General features: G+C 28.4%; 1 protein-coding gene across 1 annotated transcript; it reads left to right on the plus strand.

Moving 5' to 3' along the window:
• The first annotated feature begins 16,845 nt into the window (after positions 1-16,845).
• On the plus strand, positions 16,846-17,427 carry LOC149055708 (zinc finger MYM-type protein 1-like). Its single transcript, XM_089226931.1, has one exon. It carries the CDS (start codon positions 16,846-16,848, stop codon positions 17,425-17,427), a length of 582 nt encoding a protein of 193 aa, XP_089083057.1.
• Positions 17,428-19,456: the final 2,029 nt, after the last annotated feature.

The following is a 19,456-nucleotide window of genomic DNA, read 5'->3' on the forward strand; positions in this document are numbered from 1 at the left end:
ATATTTGAAAACACCACTAAAATTTATTTGAAATTAAATACATGGTGTTTAATAAAAAAAAAAAAAAAATGAATTTGAATAAAGTATCATTATAAATTTTATAACTACTGATTAACTATCGAACTATTGTAATTCTAATTTTAGTGAAATACAATAAATATTTAACAACATATTGCAAACGTAATACATGAAATCCTTAATGATTTTGAAACTTATTAAGTTAGGAAAACTAGTGGCTCTATAAATAATCGTTATTCATTGATTTTTTCTTATAGACTTACAATTTATGACTCATTGCGGATATGATGAATTTTTTGAAAGAAAGACGTGGGAATATTTCGTTTACATTATATTTAATTGATAAAAAATGCTCGTACTACCTATTATTTTTCTATCACGCATAACTGTTAGTCTGTTAGTAAATAATATTATTGTAAAAATGTCTGATGACAGTACGCATTAAAGTCACTTAATAACTATTTAGTATTTATTCCTTGTCAGACCATTCCGTAACCTATTGCAGCAGCAGGCTACTGTAGTGAAAATAAATATTTATAATTGTTATTACTTATTAGCATTGCGTTTGCTTACAATAGGTTCATAACAATTATAATATTTTCAATGCAATCTACGAAATTCGCGATTATCCGGTTAATTGCCCGCCCCACCAAGTTCCTCTGCAGTGTTTCACGTTGACACGTGAAAATATTTACTTATTTTTCAAGCATGATATTATTATTGTCTTATGCCGCGTCCCCGCGTGGACAACACCAAACAATAATATTATTATTATTATGACTAATAGGGATACAAATTTTCTGATTTTAGTTTACCGGTCGACGTGATAAGAAACGTTGAACAGCACCAAGTGGCACCAAGCCTATTATACACTACTTAGGCACGTTATTATCGGTATATAGATGCGCAGCACCGGAACATTTTAGTTAAACACGTTTTAAATACCTAGTCCGAACGAATTCCTATCACATTGTATCACTATACTCGTGATGACGAAGAAAAGACATATATATAGTACGATATATGTATATGTATATATATATATATATGGTAAAATGTATAGTTTTATTTATTTTTTAAGATATATAAATTTCATTATGATATTAAATAATGTTAGGTATGTAATTTTGTACGATATAAGACGTGTATAAATTAATAGACTCAGAATCGGGCATACGTGGCTTACACACAGCTTTCTCATGAGACACGACGATCCTGCCCAATGTACAACCTGCGGAGAAGCTCTAACTATCAAACACGTCCTTCTACACTGCCGAAATTTTACAGATACCAGAACCTCCTTAAACATTCCAGAACACCTCTACGAAGCACTCGGACCGGACTATGAAAATTCTATTAATATTCTAACTTTCCTAAAAATAACCAAACTTTATAACCTCATATAATTTCATATGTTTTCCTAGATATTCCCCTACTTTAATTACACATACCTACCAAGAATAATTTTATTGTAATATTGTAAAATGTATTGTAAATTGTACCTGTATATATAAGTAATATTTTAAAATATGTAAGCTAATAACCTTAGTTGTTGAGGCTTTAAAGTAATAAAAAAAAAAAAAAAAAAGACGTGTATAATTATGAATTATATATGGATATATTAATGCAATATAATACATATTTCTTAATTTTAATTTATTCTTCAAAAAGTTTAAGCGCCTCATAGGACACGTTCATAATAATGTCCACCAGCTCACAATATCTACATTAAAATATATTATCATGTTAGGAAAATAGGAATGGATTGAAAATAATAAGTCATTTAAAGTATAATCAAACTTTTTTTTTTAATTGATTATTCAGCGAGTGTCATTAATGGGTGGCCGCTCTCATCAAACGTAACATGTACTATATAATTTATTGTAAACTGTTTTTATATTAATATTAATTGTTTTGATACCTTATATATATTCTGTCTCACACTTACTCATTGTGCCTAAGGTATAGATTGTAAATTTCTTTAAAAAAATTGATTATTTTATACAATATTATAGTATGTACCTACGTTTATATTAGATTAGTAAAAACAACAATATATTTTTTGTTTTCAAAAACATAAAATCGATTAAAATACAAAACGAAGCTAATAAGTTGTAATTTGTAAATAATCAATATAACCATTGATATTGCGGTCAAAAGTAAAAATGTTCTAGGTTGTGGAACAAATTATTTTCATTCAGGTATTTTTGGATCTTTTCTCAAATTATTTTTTGTATTTTAGCAAACACAAACAAATATTATACTAGCTTTCAACAAAATCTACTCTGAATCGTCTGTTACACAAACAGCTTATTGTGTTCGTGGTGTTTATATTCGAATCATTTATTTGGTTCATATTATACTAATGAGAATAAAATAGTGTAGGAGGTAGGTAATACGATATGTATTTTCACGTTTTAATACATACACCATTTTTTAGCCGTATAGGTACACCTACTCATCCTATATTATTTTCCTATATGCATTCAAAGCCACTGAAAAAATATATTCTCATGCTTCTAAAACTATTTTTAAATTTAAATATCATATGCCATGTACGCATACTGTTATAAATTCTATGCCATAAATTATCAATACAATAATAAGTGTCAATTGACCATAATAAATATGAATAATGAAGGTCATTTATTAAATATTAAACAATTGTACTTATACGAATGCATATAATATAATTTGATGTTTGTTCTATTATTGTACTGCACATTTGTATGGAAGTATATTAGATGTATGACATTTTGTCACGGGAGTTAAACATTTGATTGAAATGCTACAATAATCAATTGATTTTTTCATTATATCCTCAAAAACATTGTTCAAATATTAATATTTTCCAAAATACAGTGATTTAAAGGGTTTTGTTTCAGGTATATATATAAGATAGTATTAAATGTTCAAACTGTAGTCAGTCCGTAGATGAGTAGGTACTATTAATTAATTACCATAGAATTAATGAAAATATATATGAGGCCTTACAGATGTCTACTACAATATTATAAAAATATATCAGTTTTAAAATTGTATAAAAAAAATGTACAGAACTCTCCCATGAAAAAATTGGTTTCTCGTAGACCATATACAGAGATATGACGTTTATAAACATAAGTTACAGATATTTATCTCGACTATGCTATACTATGCTTAGGCAATCGAAATATGTAACTTGTAAAGCGATTTTTGCGTCCATGTCCAAAAAAGTCAACGAACAATGATACGAGAAATACAGTGCTGTTACACAAATTGTATGCATTCCTCACTTAGCGTTCGTAATCCAGAAAAACACGATAAACGTCTATTATGCAAACAAGGTTTTATCGATTAAATTTATCAGGAAAACTATTTTACGTTTGAAGTATAGATACTACGTCAATGAATTAAACCTGAGACGCCGTTATATTTTAATTACTACGTAGTTTATTATTTAGTTTTTACTATTAGTATTATGGAAGGTCATAATATATATTTTTAGGTGTATTATTACCAGGGCTCGGATCATTATAACCGCAACGATAAACTCTAAAAAATGTTCATATAAGTGTTTAAAATATAAGCACTAACGATTTTGGGATAATTACAAAAAATATAATATAATATACTTTACCTACCTATTTTTTCTAGGAATGTAACATCGATTTTTTGCTGTTATTTATAATCAGACATAATAAATGAAAATTATCTTATCGTTAACAATGTTAACATATTAACCTGAAGTAGTACTATAATTAGTCATATTATAATCTATAGTATAGTATTAGTATTCACTTTAATCACTTTCAGTAGGTTGAAGGTGCGTTGAGATTTAATATCTAATATTCTTAATTTCTAAATAACGTAACACAGTATACTTATACAAACTCATTATTATTTATTTATAGTATACATAAAATAATATATTTGTACATTGTATGTATATATATATATATATATATATATATTTATATTATATATTATACATTTACGAGCATATCAAATTCGTGATTAGAAAGATTTTATAATATAGTATACTTATTCTTTGTTCAAATTTCTAAAAAAATGCGCATACATATTTGTTGGTCTAATTGTCTTGATGTTTTTAATGATATTATTATGAATGAAAGTTAAAAATAATATTATATCTTAAAATTATTGCACATCGCTTGGATTATTTTGTAACACTGTAACACCGTAACAGCTAGTGATTAATATATATGGACGGGAAAAATATATTTTTATAAAGTACCTATAATAATTTAAATAAAAATAAAATAAAACAATATTGAATCACTTTTTGTGGGCTAAAACGTGTCAATGTGATCTACATGACATGTAAAATATCAATCAATTCAATTCACGAATGTGTGCAAATCCGTTAGAGAATATATGGCTTATATTATGACTGTTTTCAACGATTTTATAATAAAAAAAAAAAAAAAAATGGATTAATATTACGTACGTCGGATAAACATTCAACAAGTGGAATGTTATAATACCGTATATTGCACAATTCAAGTACCTAAACATCATTTTATTTTTTTAAGAATATAATATTTCAACAGTTATAGTTGACAGATATATTTATGAAAACAAACAAATATACGTGTTGTAGCTGAAAAACAATTACATTGGATCATGCATAATGATTACGCTATCCCTTGTAATTTATCAATGAATGACATTGCATATATTGAATAGTAATTAAAATAATTGTTAGTTAATTGTTTTATTTTTAGTGTATAGGCGAATTAAAGCTAGAAAAATTTATTGCGCACTTAGACGGCATATTAAATATTGATGTAATAATGTATAATTTGCATTTGATGCTATGAATAGACATTCACATCTGTTAAAAGGTTAATAATATGTTATTGTAAAACTTATTATTAAATTCAATACACTGTGCGATCATCTGCACTATACGATCTTAGTATCTTACGGAGACTGTATCATTGCAGCTGCAGTGGTCTGTTTGAAAATTAAATACTTTATTTTATTAGAGCTTTGTTAATAACTTTGAAACGGTTTCTGCATGGTACGATTAGATTTCTTTAAAGTGGATTACAATGTTTACAGTTTAGGTTGTACACCTTATAGCAGTGGCACAAACACTTAACTCTTAAGAATGGTATGACCAGCGGGCAAAGAGTGACAATTATTGTTTTTTATTCAATTCTTATATGGCGATGCCTACACGTGACTTGCCTGCAACCTCGTTTACACTGAATTAGGTATGATGCCTTTAGATTTTTCTATAACCTTATCATACCTTACGACTCGCAACTAAAACTATTTACAATTTGAAAGTTTTTAACCATTAAATTTAAAAGTTCTGAATTCCATTCATTTAAATTTCACAGCATAAATTGAATAATTGATCACTGGTCTCATAAGTTTGATGCATATTATTGATTAGTATACACATCAAGTGAATTTAAATCATACGAGTATATAAATAGATCATAATTATTTTTCTCCATTCAATTTTTATAATTAGTTATAATAAAATAACTAACTCATATAATTAAATCGTATAATTTGAAGTCACCTAATGATTATTTTATATGGTTAAAAAACAAAAAAAACCCCATATATAATATAATACACGTACATGTGAATTAATAAACACGAAATACTATTAAGGACTATTTCACTTAATAGCTAATGCATTGTGTGATGTGTTTTAATAATAATTGAATGTGATAATGTATTTACATTTTGACGGGTAATAAGAAATGAGTGAGTGATCGAGTGACTGAGGTAAAATGTGGACATTTCTATCTTCTACACTACTAAGGAGTCCATCATACTTGGTACCATCAAAAAAATTAATTTAATTCTAAAATGTATGTTGTATTCATTATTAAAACAAAATAGGCGATGTTCATAACTATAAAATATTATAAAATACAAATAATTTATTACTGTTCGTAAGACGTCATAATCACTAATAAATAATAGTACATAAAACAATTACCTACATACATGCAATAGGTTTGCATTTAAGTTTTGATTACGTGCAACAATTAATTAATACATCTATTGTTACGATGCGTGCTTAACTCAAAAATAGTTTTGAATGATCAAATTAATTGCTGCGATAATCATAAGTATGCACTTGTAGAGACTTCTCAAGGTCAGATTTTCAACGTGGTCTTTGCCGTTGAAATGGACTTCCTGAGAAACAATTTTTTAGCTTGATCGTGTGTTTTTCTAAACCTTAGGGTGATTTCCACAGAGTATGTGATTAAAATGTTTTAAAGCATTATCGTATATAAGTATATTCCGGGTAATGAATCATGTGTATAGGCTAAACAATATGTATAAGACCCAGTATCTAAGAGTAAAAATATCATGTATTTGTGTTCACTAGGATAATACGAACTTAGACGGAAGTATACAGCTGCAGGCGGAGTGTCAAGGCCAGGAGTGGCAGTTTTTTTTTTAATACTGTGGTCATAATTATATTCTTGAAAAAAACCCTTTGCGTACATTTTTTATGACGTACAATTGAATAGGTAGTTCAAGATTTGCATGATGCAAAAACGATGTGGTGTATCAACAGATTAATTACAAATAATAATGTGTTTACTCAAAAAAAAAATACATGAATACCTGCATAATCAACTTTCATGTGTTTTTAATGTAATAATCACGGGCATGACATACGTACAATTAATTATTAAATCGGCATAAATCAATAAGTATCTAATTGATGTTTATTGCTTGTATTTGTGTTTACAATAAATTGTATGTAATAGACAATGTGTGTATGATTTGTGGCTAATATAGACTCAAAAACTTCATGACAATTTTACTGTTTTTGACGGAAATCGCAGAGATTGTTTTTAAAGATACCATTTCGACTCTAGAGAATACTTTAACCACGCCCAATAGGAAATAGTGGCTGGACAATTTTTTTTTTGTTAATTTTATATCATATAAACTATAAACTATTAACTACCATAATATTTAAATACTTTGAAATCTATTTATCTTATAGGAAAATTTATTGTAGAACATTATTAAATTAAATTCAGAGAATCCATATTTTTCACAAATTTAATAATTGTATAATTCCGTGTTGGATAACCAAATGATTGTATATGTACACCGAACGTAAAAAAAATATCCAAAAATATCGTATAATATCTAAACAATAGGTAGGTATTGCTATGATCCTATGTTTAATTAACTCAATTACTTTGGATTTAATTTCAATGATGAATTAGAGATTTATTTGATAAAAAATATTACTCTAAACGTCTATACTCATCTATAACTATTTATTATTTTTAAATTTGATGATATAACATTTCATGCCTCTCATACTACAAAAAATCATTGTCGGCAATTGATGGAAAATCAAGTATTAGTTAGGTATATAATAATAATTATTAAGCTAATATTATTATGAATAATGAATATATATTTTACCGAAAGGTTTCATTTTTTTTCTATCTGTACTACAGGGTTAAAAATGTTAAGGATTTATAAAAATAGTAGAAAACACGGCACTAATACTCATATAGCATAGGTACGTTTATTATATTATACGTATATCACGTTTTATTTTGTATTTTTATGAATCTATTTTATATTATGTGACATGAAAAATATAAAAAGTCGGTCATTTATTTTAATTATATTTTATTTGAAACCATAGGAAATATAGTAAATGATAAATTCCCACATTTTTATTTATATTAAAATCTATTTTAGAGTAGTCTGGTGAATTTACCTATTTAACTCTAAATAATTATGATTCCTAATTGGATGTACCAGTCGTACTTATATATTTTATCCCAAAATATTCTGTCGTACATATTTTGTACGTATTTTAATTTTATTTTTTAATTGTGAACAAAATACATTTTCATTTTTGCTATTTGCTAGATATTTAAGGCATGTTATAGTACCCATTTTAAGATTTTTAAGGCCATATTAAAGAAAACATTCAGTTATTTTTAGTGTTATAAAATTCGAGCCCTGTTAATAATATTTTAAAGTTAAAACTGTACATCTGCTCTGCAGACAACATGTCTTCCCTCAACGGTCAGAACAGTTGAAATTACAATATAAGTAATATTTAATTCATGATAGATTTTCGAAGAATTATTATAAATATTAAATCAAGTATGAAATGTATTCATAGTTTTTGTTTATTTGAAACATCAATTACGCGTATAGTTTACTTCATCCGACATCGATTTCAACACGTACCTACGTATCATAATGTTATTATAGGTATATAGCGTACCTAGTAGTTTGTGGTAAACGGGACCAATCCTTTTGGCCGTATTATGTCCATTGATAATCAATACAGAGTCCACAACAGTTATTCAATTCTGTTACTATTGTATTCATATATACATAATTATATATATAGGTACCTGATCTGCACACAGATTCCATTGACTTTGAGCACTGAACACCTTGGGAATACTAATCGAAATGTGACGACTTATTTTTACGCATTGGGAAAAAAATGCTATTGTTAAGTTCGCAATACCATATGTCATTAAAAAACCGAACGTTCTTATATTTACCTGTATATGTATTTATATACACATTTCTGTGGCGTTTCAATGTTACGCGTAAAAATTGTGATTAAATCCGCGCGTAGTGACAAAAACTCGACACACAGCCGCGCGTAGTGACAAAAACTCGACACACAGCCGCACGCTGCCCCCGGTGGGAAACGTCCTAAGATTTTTAGACCAAACGACCATGTTTCCGTTATTTATGATGTTTGTTGGCTTTGGAAAGTCGTGCTGTACGAGCCAAGGTTGCATTTGAAAGTCCAACAGGCGTTCAGCTAAAGACGTCCCAGTTGGAATAAATCAAACAATGTAGTTGAACTTGTTTTTTCAGTCACGTATGATTATAGTTGCAAATTTTAATTGTAATTTTATTACAATTGGACATGACGTAGGTACTTGTTCAAGGTAGCGTTCGGAACTTTGCGTCATAGCATGGAGGATCGTTCGCGGGGAATAATTAGCTTGCCGATCACACTTATTTTAACATGCCATTTTGCCAATCAAGTTTTGTGACCTTATTTTGACTACCTATTATTATATCACAACGAAATATAATAGGTACACCTTAATAGGACGCCCTATACTAATAATTTCTTATTTATAATATATAAAGGTATACTTTCTCGTTCCTGTCAATTTTCTGCGTGTGACATGACATCAATATAACCCGTTGTTTGAATCATAAAATTAACATATTACATTTGATTGTAATTTATATTAAACGTTAATTAAACCACACAGTTTCATCAGCAAACTGTTTGACGTTTAAAATATTAGTTAGTCGAGACTTTTAAGGATTATAGCATTGGATATAAAAACTAGTATATTTTCAAATTCCTGATATTTTTTTGTATGTTTTATTTAGTAGATGATGTTTTTGAAAATTTTAATGCATCTAAATCAAAATTATAGTGAGTAATTACTACTAACTAGGACTATACTAGTAACGATGACAATCCTTAAAAATGGTTTTATAAAAATAAAAATAATATTTTATATTTTATGTAGTACTTATTATACTCAGGTCATATTTACAAATTATTTAAATTGATAGAATCAATATTAATTACAAACTTGTTCAAATCATCAAACCTCCTATCTACATAATCCATTACCTTAGACATATAAACCTTAATATACAATATTGTAACTCAATATCTAAATGGTTGATTTTTGATTTAGATACATAAAAAAGCTTAACAATTAAAATAGGGGGCTTATATTTCAAAAACGTAAATTTGTATTATTGCCACAAGATTATTCTTACAAAAAATTTCAGGGATTCGAAAAAATAATTTTCAAGTACCTGCGTATTTAAAAATGTAAAATTTAGAATTTAAACATGTTTTTCATATATTTAAGCATTAAAATAGAACTAGCATGCTTAAAAATTACCATGTATACCGAGCTAGATTCGTTGGTTAAAAAAAATGTATTATATAAGAAAGTTAATAAATATTATACATCATCGAATTAAAATGTATTTTTAAATTAGGGCATAAAAATTGTTATTTGTGCATGAAAGGTCTTAACAATAGACCGGAGACCTATCAATATTGATAAACGATAACGTATTACTTAAAAACATCCACTACATTAGACACATAAATATTGTCGATAAATAATATGTGGTAACGTTTACGTTGATTGTTTGAAATTAAAATTAAACAAAAATGTAAATACGTACTATCACATTAGGTACACAAGACTAGAATTTAGACTGCAGACTTTGTATTTCAAGATAGGTACACACTATTTTCTGTTAGTTGAACAAATATAGTATTACTATTTATAGGAATCGTGTGTTGAGATTATATTGTACCTACATATTTAGGTTTAATATTTTTTTTATACATTTATTGTTTTAAAGCAATGCCAGAACGTTTGCCTATTACTGCATTTTATAGTTAAACTACTAAATTTAGAATCTTGGACCATAATGTATTGTTCTACTAAAATATGATTAAATTGATTCATATTTCCATTCGCATTGAAAATATTTGCATACATTTAGACGCAATAGGTACTTTACATAGTAAGTAATATTATAAACCTATTTATCTCAAACAATACTCGTCATTTCAAATGAATTCTTCTACTATAGTTCTACTCAATATAGAACTTTTCTTACTTAAATCACGTCCGTAAAATCTTGGGTTTTGCGGCATAGTACTATATAGCGTGATATAGTCATAGCCTCATAGCTATGTGTTCGTGAATCAGTGCACGTGGTGTAATAATATACTCTAATATTGGCGTGTAATTATATGTTTTGAGTGATCAGTGTAATAACTCGGGTTGTATTATATAACGTTATAATTTGCATTATTTCGTATGGCCTATCCGTTTGAATGCACAATTTTATAAAACCGTTCGGATCCTTAGTGTGAAATAAATTTCTTACGTATATCGATATCCTCGAAAAAGTGTAATTAAATATAGACTGACTGACTGAAATACATATTAAACCATGTTCTAAGGTTTCAATAATGTATTCAGAATTAATATTACTGTTACAATAACTCAGGTTGTATTATTATCAGGTTATTATAATATAATTTTAATATGTAATTTGTAACTCAAGTTTTCAAAATATATAAAGAGATTTTATAGAATTGTAAGCTTACACAGGAATAAAGAACAGGAGATATTCAAATATCCCATAACACAATAACTTCTTGGAAATATTTTCTTTAAAAACTTATATACATCGATTAAAATTATGCAAATTGGTCACAGTTACCTCTTCTGCATGGTTGTCAATATGTATTTTTAAGAACCGAATGCGACGAGCCGCACTCGATTACGACACAATAGTAACTGATATAATATAGCCATATAGGTAAGCTCCGAGAAAAATGTGTATGGGTAGTTTAACTACGCAACTCACACTCGTTCGACTGTGCGTGGTTAAACGAACCTTAGATACTTGGTACTTCAAATACATATTACAAACCAAAAATTCAGCAACCAATTGCAAAAAAAAAAATAATAATTCCAATCACATTAGACGTTCATGAATATAAAAATACGTCTGATGTAGTACATAAAACATGGTGATAATTTCTGCAATGAGCGCATAGTTCAGGGGTCACGGAGACTTTAATGGCGAATTCTACCGTTCGTTAGTATTACTAAACGTATATAATTAATGATTTACATAATCTAAATTTGTTCACGGCAATTAACACTACAGATGTGAGGACTACTGCATATATAAATGTGTACATTATTATCGTGTTATATATTTATAGCGCTGCAGACTGCAGTCCGAAATCGCGTGTAACGGATTGAGTCGCGAGTCTGTAATTATCAGCGGCGCCACTGTGTCTTACCCGGACGCGTTTCGAGGCGCGCCTGCACGTATAAATATACTCATAAATTAAACATTCACGTACCTACGTCGTATCAACTGGAAGTGATTTTTTTTTAACATATAATTTTAAATAATAATATACCGTAGGTATAATACATACAGGATGATGTGCCGACCACATCCACTCTTCATTTTTTCCTATGATAATGAATTTTATCAAATGAATAATTCCAAATTTGATCATTTTTAAGCACGCATGCAACAATTTTCCAATAATTTAGATTTTTTACACCATTAAAGGATTTCTGTTCTTTTGAACAAACGAAAACTATAATATTTTCAGTTAAAGCTTTAACTTTAATAATAATGGTGGTGAGCATGCTTGTCGAATCATTATGAAGAGTGTGCTGCGTACCTAATATATGGTATATCTATACAGTACATTTTTCATTTCATAAAATAATATGCGTAATCTGTAGTAAATTCTTGGGGGGGAGGCAGTCTATGATAAGACTAAAAGTCTATAAGGTGTAAAAAGACACTAACACTTGCCCCCTCACTTCAGATTACGCTTATGGTTATACCTCATAACTTATAAACAGAAAACGACTATGGACTGAAAATGTCTAACGCACTACGAATTGTAGAGTGACACGGTCATCCATTCATAGTTTCTGTATAGCGTATAGCTATATAATACGTATGGCGAATGGCGATGAGTGATGGCTGAGAACTTTGGCGGCGTATAACACCAAACTTCATGTTTTTCATGTTTGCATGACGGCGAAACTCGCGTGTGTTCGACGACGGTTTGTGATGGTAATAGTACAGATTATGTGCACATAGAAGTGCGCAGATTTCTTTCGCAGAGTATATGCTGGTGTTTTTAAATACACCAATATACAAGAAAATAACTGCCCAAAACCTATCAATATAGGATAACTCGTCTCATAGTGAAAATATATACGAATCTAAATGAAAATATATAATAATGAAATCTAATCAATATATTTTTTGATTTTTTCTCGTCACCCAATATTTTTTATGAGAACAAAATCAAAAAATTCAAGTCTTAATCATGAACTATACGAGTCTAAGAACGCTCTCCTAGCAATTTATGATTCTGATCACAAAAATTACAACTTAAAATTTTATATGAGTATAAGATAACACTGCAGGGGATGCCATGGCATCACTTATAAGTTAAGGACGATACTTAAACGACGAGAAAGCGTATTATATACAGACGTGGTGATATCATTATTATATATATATATATATATATATATGTAGGTATACCTAAAGCGCGCAACGACAGCTATATACATCTGCAGTACACGCCAAGTAGGATCTCCGTGGAGAAAGCTGATGCACAACACTTTGAGCGATCATTTGAAATTTGATTCGATTTAACCGGACTTATACATCATATACGCATACGTATATTATGATCGTGATGGATATGCCAGTGACGGCGTTATATTTTTAAACATCGCAGAGCGAGTGGGTAGGTGTTCGAGCAAAAACTATATAATATTATTATAGAAAATCGATGGCCCAAGTCTAATAGCAGCAGTTGCTCTCTGCGGTATATGATGATATACGCACGCTGTAGGTATATATGTATTGCATCAGCTTGGGCAAAAATAAAAATCGCGCGATCGTGAACGCCGGGCAACGTGGGAGTGGTTCGCGACCGGGTTTAAATTTTAGATAATTATTAATTTAATTTTTTTTTTGCAAGTCTTCTGATTCAACGAGCCGCCATGACCGGCGGCGGTGGACCACACGTATTATAATACTCTAACTCTCGTGCGTAATAATTACAACCCAGCACCAAGGACTCTGTATATATAATAATATATAAGGGCGTATGCGAATTATCGTGATACGAGATCAACTATATCGTTAAAATTACAGTCATTAACGGTCGTGCATGTGTGTGTGTGTTTGTGTGCAAAAATCTAGTTTCTCCCGCCGACACGTTATAAAATTCGCGACTCTCGCGGACAGCATTGTCGGCGCTGGAGCGAAAAACCCCGTGCGCGTGATGTAATCTCACTGCAGCACGATCACACGATAACAGTCGCGAGCCTGTTAAAAAAATAATGACAGATAATGTCGAACACACAAGAGCGGGAGATCCGGTCCGTTTTTTTAATTTTTTTTTTAATCGTTTTTGTTCTTCCCGTGTTCACCTATATAATTTATTATTTTTATGTCTTTCACTCGGGATCATCGAAGGAAACGATTATCATACTTTGTACGATAACTTTGCGCCATAATTTGACCGTGTATCCGTCGAGCATAATATAATCATGAGCGTATAACACACAAAATAATATGATATATTATATTTTATTATATCGTACTTGTACGCATTATGATTGGGTTTATCGTTGGTCGTAACATTATATATAGTATTATAATAATACGTATACCTATATGTATAATGACGTAGTATAAATGCGAGTATATATCTGCCACAGTTAACCAGCTCGTTATACACATTATGGTAATATAATGTTAATTTGACTTTCAATATTAGCCTCCAGTACTGAATCCCAACAGTATATACCCATGTGTGAAACTCGAATTTCATTGGTCAGCGAGAGATCGCGCGATGTGCTTTCGTCAGCGTGTGACGTCGTCCAAACATTTGTAATGATTTATAAAAACGTATATATTATAGGTAATGATGAAAACTAAACTTATACGTAAATTGTCGTTTTACGATATTTTACGTGGGTATCGAAAAAACACTCAAATGCGGACTATAAGTGGTACAATAATAATTAGATCAAGTACCTACATATTTTTTATCTCCAAAAAACTATTTCCATTCGCACAAATATTTGCCTAGGTATTAGCGGTATTATACATATAATAATTATATAAATATTTGGGAATGGTCGAATTGCACTTATTTTATTGCACTTGGGTTTAAAAAAGATAATGGTCGAACTGCACTCGGGTAAAAAACAGGTAGTGGTCGAACTTCACTTGGGCTCAAAAGTATTTCAATAAAATTATCATGTATTTTAAAGGGCTAAACATTTAGTTAACACTCATTTTCCTATAATTATTATATTATACTTTATATTATATTATATTTTATTTTAAGCTCAAATATGAGGCTTTCCACGCGAAGTTCAATAAATCATTTTCATCACCCCATCCAAATATACTTATTTATTTTCATTGATATTTTAACACAATTACAAATCGACACCTACATTTTAATGCAGAATACTGACACAAGACCATCAACATCACGGTACCATAAAAAAATAAATGATATTAAAAAATATATTGACTTATATACTCATAAGCGTATTACCAGACTAGAATTTTTGAATACAGTTAGTCATTACTACAAAAAATGATCGAAATGACAAAAAATATATATATAATAATGACAGTAATTAAATTTGACGATTAAAAAAAAAATGTTTGATACCTAATAATAATAATATGTATAGTATTATATAATATAACATGATGTATAATATAATAATTATAATGTAAATATATATAATTAACATAATGCGATGTTTATAAAAATTATTTTTAACCACCAATGATTAAAATCATTAACACTATTTTTTATTATTATTGTTATTGGAATTTATTCCGTAATAAAGAAATTATTATTATTATTATTATATGATTTATTTTTCAAACACTTGTCACTTGGTTAAAAACTAAATAATAAGTGGTTATAAAGTTTAAGTTTAAGTGTTCTTATAAAAGATTTTAGTGTAGATAATATTTAATTTCATGTAGTAAAATCATTTAAATATTGGCAACCTATCATTAGCAGGATTTTAGAATGTATATGATGGGTAACATTTATTATACATAATGCTAGATCAGTCAAATAAATAATTAAAAAGAGAACGTATAATGTAAGTATAACAAGAGACGTCCATCAGGAAGAAACGCGTATGAGACATCAAAATAGGCAATCGTGTAATTATATTATTTATATGCATACAAAATATTAACAATCATAAAAAATTGACTATCAGTTATCATCAGATATTTAAAAAAATTTTAAAAACAAGTTTTTATAATTATTTATTTGAAAACACAATTATTAAGTATTACCTATAGCATAAGTAGTAATGATAGTTATTTTTATAAAAGTTGACAAGTAAAAAGGGTTACGCAATTTGGTTTTTCTCTGAAATTACTCATTGCAGGTGCCCTTGAAATCAATAAAAAAAATGTTTAAAATAGCAAAATGCAATGAACCTTATTGTATATAATTAGGAACTTAATTGCAGAGGGTTGACTTTGAAGTTTGAACACAATAATTATTGTACTCTTCAATTTTCAGTGTTGGCATAATGATATTATTTGGAGATTTTTAACTATTATTCATCCTGAAAATTCTAAATAAAAAAAAAAACTATTATTCATAAAATCCCAGAAAAGTATAACTGTCATTATAGCATACGATATATTGTTGATGAACTATACGGTTGAAATTTTGCAGATCATATTAGGCTTATCTCTTTATATCTATCTATATTAGTAAGTAAAATGCAATGTTTGTATCAGTAGCGTATCTAGGATTTTTCCACTGCGAGGGGGGATATAAAGATTTTAATATTGATGTATTGTATATTCAGTTAAATATATAATATTATAATATATCTATACACATTATACATATTATTATATATACGTTATATTGTGTACGAAATTTGGTCACTGGGGGGGGGGAATCATCCAAGCCTATTGCACTATGATGGTTCTAAAATTTGGTAGGTACATAAGTGATCCCATACTTGAGAATGTGCTTTTTGAAATCTTGCGTTTTAAATAGGGGCTCACACAGCAGGATTCGTTGTTTCACGAAAAACAAATATTTTTCTTATTTATGTATAGTCTATACAAAATAAAAACATTGATTTTTCTAAATCGCTGCGTATATATAATGATGGGGAAAAACGTTTATTAACGAAAAATATGTTTGAGAGAAAACATTTTAATGGACAAATCATCAATAGACCGTGGTTAATTTATTCTGAAATAACAGGAAAAGTATTTTGTGGACCATGTAGATTATTCAAAGAAATTAATAATGATTCATATTTAGCATCTGAAGGGTACAATGACTGGAGATCTGCATCTGTGCGATTAAAAGAGCACGAAAATTCTCCATGTCATAGAACTTGTGTTGTTAAACTTATAGATAGAGGTAACGTAACACAACGTATTGATTCAAAATTAACGGAGCAAGTAAATCAAGAAAAAATATATTGGAGAAGTGTCTTAACTAGAATTGTAGCAATTGTTAAAAAATTAGCCTCACGTGGACTTCCATTTCGCGGACACGACGAAACAATAGGATCCGTAAATAACGGTAATTTTTTAATGATTGTAGAATTACTTTCTGAATTTGATCCCTTTTTATCTCAACATGTAACTCGATTTCAAAATTCTGGAAGTGGAAATACTTCGTATTTATCATCTACAATATATGAAGAAATTATTAAACTCATTATTGATGAATTCTCAAGCATTAAATCAAGAAGAAAACCTATGTAATATTAAAATTAAATAAAATGTATTTAATTAATTAAAATAATTAATTTTTTTATTATATTTATTAAATTATGTATTGTTACTTTGAAAAAATAAACAAAAGATGTTATATTAGAATCAGAATTTTTTTTAGTTTATTTAATGAAAATTAATTGTATTGGTATTAGGTATTGAAAAAATAAATTAATATGAGGATAACTTATTAAAAAAGTAGTTTAAAAGTTTTTTTTTGGATAGGGGCGGCAAATTTAATTTGGCATGGGGGCGGAAAATTGTTAAATCCGCCCCTGTGTATAGAGTTCCCATTGATTACAGAAAGTAAAATAATTATTATAATTCGATAAAATTTTAGTCTTGTATTTCAAATTTGATCAAAACCACCCAAATTAATGTGTTAAAAATATGTGTAGTTTATATTTAAATCATTTAAGTCATTTAAGAGCACTGGCATTATTTATTTTTTACGGCAATGAAAATCAAGATGAGCTATAATTAATACATTTATTTACAAGCTACCTAAATAAAATCAAAGACCTACAACGGTTGATATTTTTTCCAATTCCATATAGTTTTCAATTGACTTTCATACAAGTTTTGTCAATAGGTTCTGCAAGATTCGTAATATCATAAAGGCTATTTTATGGCTTAATTTTTTAACACATACAAGTTGAATATAGTTGAATCACGAAAATTCATAATTTTTTTTTATTACCTGTACATTTATTGTTCCTATTGGTGCATAAAATAAAATTGTTTTTATGATTAGATCGAATTTTAAACCAGTGTTTTATATTTGGTCAAATTATTAAATTTAATTGTGTTAAAAATCTGAGTAGGTTAAGAATGCATAAATCTACAGGGATTTTATTTATCGAAAGAATTTTTTTTTAATTGGTTATGATTTTTATACTTAAATATGCTTAATATAATAAATTGTTATACCTTATATATTAAGCTGTGAATTAGCAAGTATGATTATATGTTTGATAAGTAGATATAAATCTTTAGAAATTTTTTGTTTGATTTCACCAATGACGTATTACTTAAAAAAAAATTTACACAAAGTATATAATAAATTATAATTATACTTTTTTAGACCCTTTGGTCCATACAGGATTATAGCCATACATCAGGGTAAAATGATTTTAATAAATTGTATCTACTTATGTTACCGACGTGATCATGTTAAACGATTATATATTGAGTCCAATATCAATACGACCATTGACCATTAAAGATTTTTTTTAGGAAAGTATATTTTATTTTGATTCCTGCTTGTATAGTAAAATGACTGAGGAGTTTTTTAATATTGAAAACTATAGAAATCAACTACACCTATTCAATTCATTTGGTTATACATTTCAGTAAAATACAGAAATAATTCAATGGACTTATCTTTTTGCACAACTTGAGTAAATTGTCTTAACTTGTCCACATATAAATACAATCTCTACTATTCGATCAAGCACGAAAAATAGGCATGTAAAACATCAGAAAGATATAAATATGATTGCGAATCAGCCAGTTAGTAAAAACGTAAATATTTTTATAATCCGAAGAATGCGTAAAAATATTTCCGGCTTAGTATCTGGTAGTGTCTGTGCTGATTATGTACACTGATAATAGAACAAAATCATTTTATATTATATTGTGAATGAATTCGCATCTGATAAGAAAATTGCGTTTTCGCATGCACGCGACGTAGTCCTTGAGACATATTAAAACATATTTTGTTCGCAATACTTTTTGGAAATTTACACCTCTGGTAGGTCAGTGTATTTTTTTTTTTTTTTTTTTTATTGATCAAAAGGACATCGGCGACAACGGCCATTAGTCTTAAACTTTACATTATTGATTACATTTTTTTGGTATTTTAAATATAATAATTTTAAATTAAGTCGTACAATTCATATTTTCTTAAAAAAGATAAAATTTTGAATCTGGAGTCTGCATTTGGACCGAGGGCTGCATCTAAGGTGGTTGGGATGTTCAGCTGATCGAGTGCCTCTGTGTATTGTCGGCATTCTGTGAG

This window comes from Diuraphis noxia, unplaced genomic scaffold (assembly GCF_037042655.1).
Source record: "Diuraphis noxia isolate RWA-SAM2 unplaced genomic scaffold, SU_Dnox_SAM2 contig0004, whole genome shotgun sequence".
NCBI classification, from domain to species: Eukaryota; Metazoa; Arthropoda; class Insecta; order Hemiptera; family Aphididae; genus Diuraphis; species Diuraphis noxia.

Coding starts and splice junctions, on each gene's coding strand:
- LOC149055708 (XM_089226931.1), top strand. CDS start 16,846: ATGTTTGAGAGAAAACATTTTAATGGACAAATCATCAATAGACCGTGG.